This window comes from Rhinoderma darwinii, chromosome 5, assembly GCF_050947455.1.
Source record: "Rhinoderma darwinii isolate aRhiDar2 chromosome 5, aRhiDar2.hap1, whole genome shotgun sequence".
NCBI lineage: Eukaryota > Metazoa > Chordata > Amphibia > Anura > Rhinodermatidae > Rhinoderma > Rhinoderma darwinii.
Genome location: NC_134691.1, coordinates 317,740,456 through 317,753,103, shown reverse-complemented (window position 1 = coordinate 317,753,103; position 12,648 = coordinate 317,740,456). Strand labels below are relative to the sequence as shown.

Here is a 12,648-nt window from a genome sequence, read left to right as displayed (position 1 = left end):
TCTGTAAGGGTATGTTCACACAGGCAGGATACTCTGCCGAATTTCTGCAATGGAATTCTGTGTAGAAATTCCGCAACATTTACAGTAGCAGAAAGATTGATGAGTTTTCTGTAAATCTAAGCCACATGCTGCGGAAAAAAAAATTGCAGAAAAGTTGTGTGGAAAGTGTTCTGCAATGCGGCTATCAGATCTGCCGCAAGTACATTTTTGCGGCAGGTTGCATGCAGAGATGCTGCATGTTTGGACCATAGACTAGAATGAGTAGCATAAATTCTGCACTAAAATATACAAGTTGAGTTTTGTTGCGGTTGTACAGCGTCTACTGGAAATCTGCAAGTGCACATAAAGTTTGCTACAATCAATGCTTCACACTAAATCCGCAGGTTAATCCGCTGCAGAAAATCCGTAATTATTTATGATTTAAGAATATGTGCAGTAAAAACGCACTATTTGCTGCAGATTTCATGCCTGATTTACCAGTATTTTTTAGAGATTCTGCTGATTTTCTGTTGCAGAAAATCTGTAGCGTACCCTTTCTGTGGGAACATACCCCTAATGTTCTGCTGCTGGAAGTGAGACCTGAGGAAGTAATAGAAAGCCGTAAGCAAAGCAATAAAATCTTCAAACCATATAAACAACCATTAGTCCAGCATGGAGCGGTATCAGTGCACATTTGGGGGATGTATAACAACATCTGTAGTTGGTGATTAGTTGTTGATTAGAAGTACAGTATCATGAATGCTAAATGCACTAGATCATGTAATAGAATGTGTTTGATTGGGGAAAAAACTATTCTACAGCAAGATAATGACACCAAGTCATTGCTGTAAACATAAGAACATAGTGAGATCAAAGGGATCCAACAAAAAGGTATACAGATGCATACAGTAGGTATTAATTTGTGCATATTTCTTTCCTCAGTGTGATTGGTGCAACTTTCAAAATACTTTTTATTAATAATTATTTTAACTTTTTCAGATACAGCTGCTTTGTATCCTGTCTAAAGAGAAGCTCTATATCGTGCACTAAGACCTGAATCTGTCAGGTCCGCAGGACTGACGGGTTTACTGAAAGCGGGTAAACTTAGATGTGATCGATAGCAGCTCGATCCTGCGTGTCAGAGACACACAGGACCCGCTGGCACTGAACCCGTCAGTCCCACAGACCTGACAGATACAGGTACCAGCACAAGATACAGCTGCTCTGTATACAGCGTACAAAGCAGATGTATCGCAAAAAGTAAAAATAATTTTTAATAAAAAGTATTTTGAAAGTTGTACCAATCAACACATTTTTATTTTAAAATTAAAAGTAAATTAAGTGAACATACATCTGCTACTAATTCCATAATAAAAATAAAAAAAACAAAAAAAAACCATACCTTAGTGTATATTTCTTTTTGTAGTTTCCTGTTGTTTTGAATACAGTAAAAGGCATCCAGATGGAAATCTTCCAGCCGTGAGGACACACCTTTGGCATATGTCTGTCCCGTAGAAGTCTATTGATACTTTAAAGATTATATGTATTTTTATGGAGATTTGTTTGTTTAACTAAAGAGTTGACATTGAGAATAATTTTGTAATTTTGCCCCCATTTGGGCTCTATGTTAGTTGCAAAGTGCCATTGAACCTATGCAGCCAGTGTTTGTAACGCTATATGTCTGCCATTGACATCCATTGTAAAAAAATAAAAAATAAATATATATAAAAGTCCAAATACAATGTCTGCCGCACAGCCTTGTAAATCGTAGGTGGGTGCCGACCTGCCCAGGTCAGGGCTAACAGACCTGCTGTAGTAGAATCCAAAAATCAGGCAGCACTCCAAGGTATAAGCAAGGTAGAAAAAGGTGCTTTATTGGTCCATATACACACGACGTTTCAGCTCAACACAGGAGCCTTTCTCAAGTGAGAAAGGCTCCTGTGTTGAACTGAAACGTCGTGTGTATATGGACCAATAAAGCACCTTTTTCTACCTTGCTTATACCTTGGAGTGCTGCCTGATTTTTGGATTATATATATATATATATATATATATATATATATATACTGCACAGTTGAATTTTTTTTGTGTTTTCGCATTTTATTGAATATTGGTATTCGACTATGCCTTTTAATACATTTGAAGAAATGTATACAGGCAGATGCCAACCATTCATGCCAAAAAGACACTCTTTAGGAATAGTCTGGCTAGTAGAACTATATGGGTGCTTTAAATGTAAGCTGTACAGGTATGTCAGGAGCATTTTTTACATATATACAACAGTGCCCAAACATAGTGCGAACCTAGACTTAAAAAACAAACAGCATGTCAGGCTTTTACTTTACTCTATAATATTTTTATCAATACATGTAATAGTCGAAATTGAGACATTTTTAGGTACGTGGATAAATCCAAAGTCATAATTCATAGAGAAGTTGAAAGCTGTTTTATGGGACTATCAGAGGAGTCATATAAAGTTTACAATTGGCACCGGTGTATTCAAGAGAACATCCTTAATGATAAATGCTATACTGAACAAGATAAAACCCTAGCTTGTACCCTCCTTAAAAAAAAGGGGAGCAATGGGGGAGTAATTACAAACCAATTACAGTCAGGAAGTAATATAAGAGCTGGAAAGCGAATTTAAAAAAGAAACAGAAGCATTTTAGAAAGTTGTGTTCTTATCATTACTGCTATATTTGGGTATTTAGTGTTTTCACTTAGTGCAGCGGCACATTGGTCTTTACAAGGTTAAGGCCTCATGCAGACAGCTGTATTACAGCTTAGTGCAACCTTAGAGTTGCATTAGTCTTAACTAATCGTTTTAGTGTTTTAGAGGCAGACTATGCGGCTGCTATGGGGCCCTTAGAGAGAAGAGGCCTAGTCCTTGTTGGCTTCTTCCCTTTACTGCAGGGTAGCAAAGACCTGTGCAGGACTCCCATCTCCAGATGAACTGCGTTGTCTGTAAGCAAGGGGTTGGGGAATTGGCCCTGAAAAGTGCATGGAGGGAAACAAGCACTAGGCCGTTCTGTCCTTGGTGGTAAAACCCTTCACCATAATGCAGGGTATATTTTGCTATGGGCCCTCTCTCTTCTACGTATGCCACTGCATAAATGATCATAACAGACCCCAAGGGGCTTGATTCAGGTGATGCAGGGTGCCCAAAAGTGTGTACCTCGGTGTGCACTTCTCAGCTCTGCCCCTTTTTTTCTCCCCCTCTCCTATCTCTGTCAGACAATATTGGGCTTGTGCAGCCCATTGTCACATTTCCCAACACTGAGCAGTCAGATTGCTCTCGTTGCCAGTTAATGAGATGCCCCACTAATATCACTCATGAGATAGCAAAGCTCAAATTATATTTACCTTTTTAAACATTGGAGCATGTGGAGTTTGTGATATATGTCTGCTGCCCCTTTGACAGTGCTAGCTCGCTGTTACCCACAATACTGCTCCCTAATACTGTATCTGCTGTTACAATTCTGTGCTTGCTGTATTGTCAGTGACCCCTTATACTGTGCTTGAGAAGCCTGTGTCCTTCAATTCTTTGCATGCTACCCCATCAGCCACCACACATAGTCACTGTCAATGACGGATTAAGTAGACCATAATCTCTGGGCTTTACCCCAAATTTGGGCTTACCTTCTCCAACACCACCCTGACATGCTGTGTCTATAGCCAACACCACAATTCTGTGCAAACATTGACAACTAGGTGTTATCATTCCCCTTGTCAAGGGACGCATCGTTCTGACAAGAGGAATAGTAACACCAAGTTGTCTATTATTTTTGGGCTATGCATAGACTTTTGGTGGAATATAAAGATTTACTATAACAGACATGTCAGGAGAGGTGACCGCTCTTTTATAAATTCTATGACTCACAGGTGACATCTTCTCTGATTGTAGATGTTCTCTTTCCTTTTCTTCTCCATCTGGCCAAGACCGCCATGGCGACATCTCCTGACATCTGAAGGGGCTACTGCCCAGATATCTTTGTTACCTTGCTTCTGTTGCCATCCCCAGCCTCTGTAGCAATACAAATAAATTCAGACCCCAGACCTGACCAATATATAAATTCTGAACCCAGAACCCTACATTAATTCAGACCCCCAAATTAGACCACATAATCAAATACAGACCTCAGACCAGACCACCTCAATTAGTGCAGACCACAGACCAGACCCCTAAATAAATTGAGACCACACACCAGACCCTAGAATAAATATGGAGCCCTGACTTCTTAAACTATTACAGTCCCCAGAGCAGAACCCCTTAAAACCAAATACAGACCTTAGAACAGGCACCCTAAACTAAAAAAATACTCCAGACCAGACCCCCTAAATAAAGACTCCCTAAACCAGTACAGACCCAATACACTTACATAGCAGCTTATGCTCTTATCTGTGGAGCCTTACTGCTCTACTCTCTGGCTTCAGAACCAGCTCACGTGGTCATATAACCTTATGTTTTCAGCGCTTTCAACAGTAACAAGCCCTGAACACATAATCATGAGACCTTATGTCTCCAGGTCCTTTTGCGGGTCCTACATACTCTTTGGGCAGCCATCAGCCTCGGAAGCCTAGGACCTGGTTGGCCTCCCATAAACCCCTTATGGTAATCTGCTACTGTTGTTCAGTTCTTCTTCCATTTACCATTGACTTCAATGGTAAATGAGTCAATATTGATGATTCTTCTTAAGACTCAACATTGATGATTCTTGCAGTATTCGGTATTGTGTGTCATGAGTAGAGACTTCTGATTTTTGAAAAAATAATCTAATAAAATATACAGTGTTTCTTGAAAGTTTGTGAACCTGTCAGAATATTCTATATTTATGCATAAAGTCCTAAAAGGAGATAAGGAGAACCAAATCAAACAAATGGTCACTTATTTATTGAGTAAAATGATCCAATATAACATATCTGTGATTGTCAAAAGTATGTGAACCTTTAGGATTAGCCGATAATTCGAAGGTGAAATTAGAGTCAGGTGTCTTCAATTAATAGGATGACAATCAGGTGTGAGTGGGTGACCTGTTCTATATAAAGAACAGAAATCTATCAAAGTCTGATCTTCACAACACATGTTTGCGTTAGTGTATCATGGCACCAACAAAGGAGATTTCTGTAATTAGGGTGAATGTTATGGAGATTAATATTAACATGCATGACTGAGCTGTCTCATAGGAAAACATTACTATACAGCTTTCTTGCTGTGCAGCTCAATGCACAGAGATACCTTGTTTTAATATAGTATTCTCTATGTATATAAGGTGTGCTGAGATATATTCTGAAAAATTACTTTTTACATATTGCCATAAAAAACTATTCTTACTTTCAGGATTTTAGCAAAGTGATGTTGCTATCGGAACAGGTACAGTACTATACAGTTTTTGAGTTTTTTGCCTCACCAATAAAACAATTGACATTTTCCAAAGCAGAGGTGTATCTTCACATTACCTCACATTACTGTACCATAATGCAAAATCTGTAACAGGGCCCCCAACATTATAATTGCAATTTACAATACTCCTATTCTCTTATTTGGTATCGGGACCATTGGGCCACCTCAGGCAATTGTTCACAGATGCAACTGTAACCTCTATACCTCATATATGTATGCCCCAGGAAAAACAGACAGTGATGTCACTACACAGAACCTGGATAATGTTCACATTGAAATCCCACTACAGGGATAATAAACACAGTGATGTCACAATACGGGTATAATAATCATAGTGGTAATACACATCAATATTGCACAGGGCTTATCACTCTAGCAGCTGGAAGAGGGCGCTGCGCTGGCTCCCTTCCCCTGTTTGTTTCAGAAGGGCCCGGCGACTCGGCAGCCGCCTTTCCGCCCGGGTGCTTCTTCACTCAGTGGCGTCGCTACCACTGTAGCAACCATAGCTAGTGGTGACACCGGGCATGAAGGCGCCCGTGCTGCCCATCGGAACGCCCCCCCATGGCCAGCGGCACCGGTAGCGATGCCACTATAGCAGAGCAGGGAGGTATCTCCCTGCTCTGCTATCTACTAGCGCCACTGTAGCTCCCTGAAGGAGCGGAATCCCAGGCCACACGGGACGGAGCGCTTGATGTCTCTGTCCATATATGGACAGTGACATCAGGGGCAGCTCCTGAAGCGGAGTCCCCGTAAACTCTGTAACCGGGGATTCCACTCCAGGAGAAGCCCTTGACATCACTGTCCATAAATGGACACAAACGACAGGGGCTTCTCCTGGAGTGGAATCCCCGGTCACAGCGATGGCAATGCTGTGGACAGGGATTCCGCTTCAGGAGTTGCCCCTGATGTCACTGACCATATAAGGACAGAGACATCGAGCGGAGCGCTCGAGGAGCAGTATTCCCGGCCACAGGGGGATTCCGCTCCTTCAGGGAGCTACAGTGGTGCTACCTACAGCAAGGGTTGTGCTATTTACAAGAGGGCTGTGGGCTGTGTGGTACTACCTACAAGGGGACTGTGTGGCACTACCTACAATGAGGCTGTGTGGCACTACCTACAAGGGGGCTGTGTGGCACTACCTACCAGGGGAATGTGTGGCACTACCTTTAGGATGCTGTGTGGCACTACCTACAAGTGGGCTGTGTGGCATTGCCTACAGTGGGCTGTGTGGCACTACCTACAAGGGGGCTGCGTGGCACTACCTACAAGGGGGTTGTGTGGCACTACCTACAAGGGGGTTGTGTGGCACTACCTACAGTGGGCTGTGTGGCACTACCTACTGGGGACTGTGTGGCACTACCTACAAGGGGCTGTGTGGCACTATCTACAGGGAGCTGTGTGGCACTACCTACAAGGTGCCTGTGTGGCACTATCTACAGGGGGAATCTGTGAGTGTTGGACTGATGGTCATTTTACTGTGACTGGGGGGCTGATGGTCATTATACTGTGAGTGCTGGGCTGATGGTCATTATACTGTGAGTGGGGGGCTGATGGTCATTATACTGTGAGTGGGGGGCTGATGGTCATTATACTGTGAGTCGGGGGCTGATGGTCATTATACTGTGAGTGGGGGGCTGATGGTCATTATACTGTGAGTGGGGGGCTGATGGTCATTATACTGTGAGTGCTGAGCTGATGGTCATTTTACTGTGAGTGGGGGGGCTGATGGTCATTTTACTGTGAGTGGGGGGTTGATAGTCTTCAAGGGGTTTCCACCGCTGACCGCCAATTGAAATTAATAGGAGGCAGAAAATACCTGCGGCGCTCGTTTGGTGCTGTTTTGCCGGCGTCTTTTGCATTAGCTTCAACTGCATCAAAAAAAAGCAAAAAAATAAAAAGGTCAAACAATGCTGTCAACTCAAAATCTGCTTCAAAAGAAGGAATTTTGAGGCAGATTTTTATGCCTTAAAAAAAACACTGTGTGAACATACCCTACGAGTGTAGTGCTTGTTTTTATTTTCTAACTTTCGCCACACAATTTTTGGTAGGGGCCCTGAGGAAATTTTATTTTTCCAGTGGTGTCTCGAGTCCAAAAAGGTTGGGAAACTGTACTAGGCTACAAGATCACGCCGGCCTATGCAAAGATCCCGTCGTGGAGCAGCTCAGTTCAACGTGGGAACGGGGCCTAGGTGAGTACAATTTTTTTTGTTCGGGGGCACTGCCTACAAGGGGGAGGTGGGGGGCTGTATGGCACGATGTACAAGGAGAAGGTGGGGGATTATGGCACTGTCTAGAGGAAGGCTGTATGGCACAATATACAGAGGCACTATCTACAAGGGGGGGCAGTGTGTGGCAGCCAGGCGAGGGGGGCATTATACAGTGTGGGGGCCACTAAACGGACATTATACTGTGTAGGGGTACTACAGGGGGAAATATATTGTGTGTGGCACTTAGGGGGCATAATACTGTGTAGGCACAATTAGAGGACAAAATTCCGTGTGCTTTAAGGGGTTATAATATATTATATTATTAAATATTATTATTATTATTATACTGTATGGGGGCACTAAAGGGGCATTATACTGTGTTAGGGCACTATAAAGGGCATTATACTGTGGGGGGCATTATACTTTTTTTATGGGCCATTTTTTTATGATGGGGTGGGGCGCACGGGGAGCCATCTATCCTAAGGCCGGTCCTGGTTATGTCACAGTACAAGAAATAAACAAGAACAGAGATGTCACAATACAAGTATATTAAACAGTGATGTTATAGTTAAGGTATTATAAATATAGTAATAATTCACAATATCTCTGCAAAGTTATGTCACAGTACAGGTGCAATGGTCAAATGGAAGTAACAGCACAAGAATAATAGTCACAATGATGTAACAGAGCATACATAATTAACACAATGATGTCACAGAACAGGAATAACAAACATAGTGATGTCCCAGCTAATGGTTAAGGGCTACAGTGATGTCAAAGCACAAGGATAATAAATACATCATTATAATATAAGAAAATGCACACAGTGATGTCATCATGTCATGATCAAAAGGGATGTCACGGTACGGTAAATAAACACCGGTATTCCCTTGTGTGGCAAAGTTGCTGTTGGGCCCCTCAGGCCCTGGGACGAGGAGGGCAACTTCAACCACTGCACAGATTTTAGTTACACCCCTGTATAGTTTCCTGATTATCTAGATCCAATCTGAGGAACCCCCAATGTTTTCTGAATATTCCTCTTCTGACTTACAATCACAGTTCACTACTTCCCTCATCGGTTGTTCTTGTAGCGTACATGGTTATGGTGTCGATAAGCTTTGGTATTGTGGTTCTAAGGGCACTTTCAGACGTGGCAGAATTGCTGTTGAATTCCGCTGCGGACAGTCCGCAGTGGAAACAAGCAGCAGCCGGTTTTTCCATTGTTTGCTATACCTTTTTAGGTAACTTTGTTCAGATGTTGTGGAAAATAACTGTGCAGTATTTAGGCTGCGGTGCAGAATTTTCACTCCGCAGCGTGCACTGTCTGTTGTGGAGAAGCAGCGGAATTTCACGGCGGATTTCAGCCTTTGCAATGCAAAGGCTGAAATCTGCGGCAAGTTCGCTGTCTTTTCTGCAACGTCTGAATTACCTGTCAAATATGAAAATGTTGCTGCAAATTCGCAACGAATCTGCAGCAACATTTGCATCGGAGAAAATTCCACCATGTCTGAATGTGCCCTAAGTCTTTGTTGTAGGGTTATGCTAATGCTATGTAAATAGTTGCATTTCACGTACCTATTTTAAAAAAACTTTCACTTGCATGCCCAAATTCATTGTAGACTGACATACTGGTCATTGGTTATTCTCTTCTATGGGATGATAGATCATCCAAGACAACAAGTTCTTTGTGGACATTAGTTTACTATAAATACTGTAGTAGTTACTGAACCATCTTCACTTTTGACAACAATGAAGTCTAAAAAAAACAATTTTTTGCTCAGATGTGAAAACAGAAGTTCGATTTCATTAAAATTCAAATCTTGCTGGGAACCATTGCAATAGACAAGTATATTATCTCTTTATCTTAACTATAGATCGGTCTAAGGCCTGATTTACACGAGCGTGTGCGTTTTGCGCACGCAAAAAAAGCGGCGTTTTGCATGCGCAAAAGGTACTTAACAGCTCCGTGTGTCAGCAGCGTATGATGCGCAGCTGCGTGATTTTCTCGCAGCCGCCATCATTATGACACTCCGTTTGGATGTTTGTAAACAGAAAAGCACGTGGTGCTTTTCTGTTTACATTCAGAGTTTGACAGCTGTTGCGCGAATCACGCAATTCGCACGGAAGTGCTTCCGTGCTGCATGCGTGGTTTTCACGCACCCATTGACTTCAATGGGTGCGTGATGCACGAACAGCGCACAAAGAAAGGACATGTCGTGAGTTTTACGCAACGCACTCGCGCTGCGCAAAATTCACGCACTGTCTGCACTGCCCCATAGACTAATATAGGTGCGTACGACACGCGTGAAAAGCACGCGCGTCGCACGTGCGTATATTACGCTCGTGTAAATGATGCCTTAATGTGTTTGTTGCAAATATCTTTAGGGAAGACAAAAATTATTTTCCATCAGCCCAAAAAAGGATTTATATACTGTATGTTAGAAAATAAATAATGTTTGAAACGGAAGTATGAAAAAAAACATCATTGTGTTGAGAGAATAAGGGCTTGTCCACACACAACGGAACTGCAGCAATTCCATTGAAAAACGTAGACATTCCGCTTCGGCAAAAACGCACCATTTCCTGCGGTTTTTACGGAAGAAAATGGTGCGTATTTTGCTGTGTTTTTTACAATGTGAGGAGATGGTGACATCTCCTCTGAAAAACACAGCAATTCTGGCCACTTTCCGCAGCAGGAATTGACAGGCTGCGGTCTGAAAAATATGCACCGCAGGTCAATTTCTGCTCTGAATTTTTACGCAGCGTGTGGATGAGATTTGTTAAATCTCATCCACTATGCTGCTACTGTATTCTGTTGCATTTTTTCTGTCTGACAATTCAGTCCGGTAAAAACGCGGCAATCCCTCAGCGTGTGGACGAGCCGTAAGGCTACATTCAGACAAGCGTTTCTGATTTGTGCGCGTAGAAAAACGCAGCATTTTTCTACATATTTATGTCCGTGTGACATCAGTGTGTTTTGTGTGTGACATGCGTTTTTCACATCCATGCAAGCCCTTTTTTTTTTAATTAATTGCTCTGCTTCTCTTAGTAACTGATGCGTAAAACACGGACAGACGCGGATGTGAGTTTGTGTGCCGTCCGTGGTTTTTACGCACCCATAGACTTCAATGGGGATCTAGGCGCACAAAAAGGCACCAATATAGGACATGCAGTGAGTTTCACGCAACGGACAATCACTACGTAAAAACTCACACATGTCTGAATAGCCCCATTGAAATGAATGGGTCTGTGTGTTGTCAGTTATTTCAACGCACAGCACACGGGCAAGGAACGCGCTCATCTGAATGAGCCCTAAGAAAAAAAGCGATTAAAAAGAAAACAGCTAACAGCTTCACGTGTCCTATCATGGGGATAGAGCTGTATAATATTTAACATTAGTATTTGCTAAATTGTCAAGTTCCACAAAGAGCCCATCCGACTTATTTACTACGGTTATCCTCTATGATGGTGGTGGCGATACAAATGAGAATTTTTCTGATCAATCTGGACTACTCTTCCTTGTCAAACATCCTATTCCTAATACGTTAGGACAACCTTTCCAATAGGTCAGACAAAGATCATTACCACCACTTCACAATGCTTGGATTCGGAGCATCATGTTGCTGTCCCATTCTAATTATATGGTTTTATTAATAGGAGAAGGGTTATTGGTAAACTATACTCAGGGGCGTAATAGGATAATCATGTACTTTACTATAATATTCTTTTGAAATGATATCTAATATAAAATGTGTAGATGTTACTGTGGTTTAATTGTAAGGGTATGTTCACACATACACGTCCGATACGCCTGAAATTATGGATCTATTTTCAGGAGAAAACAGCTCCGGAATTTCAGACGTAAAGGCAAGTGCAGGCGTTTTTTGCAGCGTCCATTACGGACGTAATTGGAGCTGTTTTTCTATGGAGTCAATGGAAAACGGCTCCAATTACGGCCCAAGAAGTGACAGGCACTTCTTTGACGCGGGCGTCTTTTTTATGCGCCGTCTTTTGACAGCGGCGCGTAAATAAAATGACCGTCGGCACAGAACATCGTAAAGCCCATTCAAATGAATGGGCAGATGTTTGCGGGCGCATTGGAGCCATATTTTTGGACGTAATTCGAGGTTAAAATGCCCGAATTACGTCCGTAAATAGGGTGTGTGAACCCAGCCTTACAAAAAAAAATTAAAAAATACATTAAAAAAGTTCAATATTTTTTTTTTATCATTGTCCTAACTATTTTTGTTCTAATATGAACGTAAATGTGATTCTTTATTTTATTCATTGCATTTATATTTGGATATCAATTTGTAATATTATTTTTCTTTTTTTTCTAGGTTCACGTATGAAATTGCACCCGTATTTGTATTGTTAGAATATGTCACCTTAAAGAAGATGAGAGAAATGATTGGGTGGCCTGGAGGAAGTGGTGATGGAATATTTTCTCCAGGTACATTATCATCATCTAAAAGCCTAAAATAATATCTCTAGTAATTTATTTTAATCTGCAACTATATTTCCGGTGCTTTTATCTAGAGCATCAACGTAATGGAGTTCTATTTTAAACATAACTCCTGACAGTCTATGAATTTAATTTAGAAAGATGTATAAAGCCCTCAAAGCAAACTCCACATTACCATGAGCATAAATTGTGCTCTGTAGGAAGGATAATCAGATGAGACATTTGCCTTGCAGTTCTAAATGCTCCTACTTCTAACACACAAATAGAATTTGTAAAAATTTCAGTACAAAATACAATAGTTATATAGTATTAAAGGAAAACTCATAGGACATGCTAATCAGTTGTAGTGGAGAGATTAGAAGCACTAGTCATTTTTTGGGGGGACAGGACCGGTTCAATATTTTTATTTGTGTTTTTTAGAAATAATTTATCTTTTATTGCCTTTTTGTTCTCAGGCTCTCGAGACTCAATACCAAATCAATAAATTACAGAAGCTTTACCTGTAAATTCAATCTATAAAAAAAAATGATGGTTATCTAACCTAAGATCTGAGCCATAGACATTGCTAGAAATATGACCTTGATATATAGATGTAG

General features: G+C 41.5%; 1 protein-coding gene across 1 annotated transcript in view; it reads left to right on the top strand.

The window, feature by feature from the left end:
* The window catches only part of GAD2 (glutamate decarboxylase 2), a 77,787-nt gene that overhangs the window by 22,401 nt on the left and 42,738 nt on the right, over positions 1-12,648 (top strand). Inside the window, exon 7 of the mRNA XM_075827527.1 lies at positions 11,928-12,040. Coding sequence (XP_075683642.1) covers positions 11,928-12,040 — 113 coding nt within the window. The remainder of the gene's footprint in view (positions 1-11,927; positions 12,041-12,648) is intronic.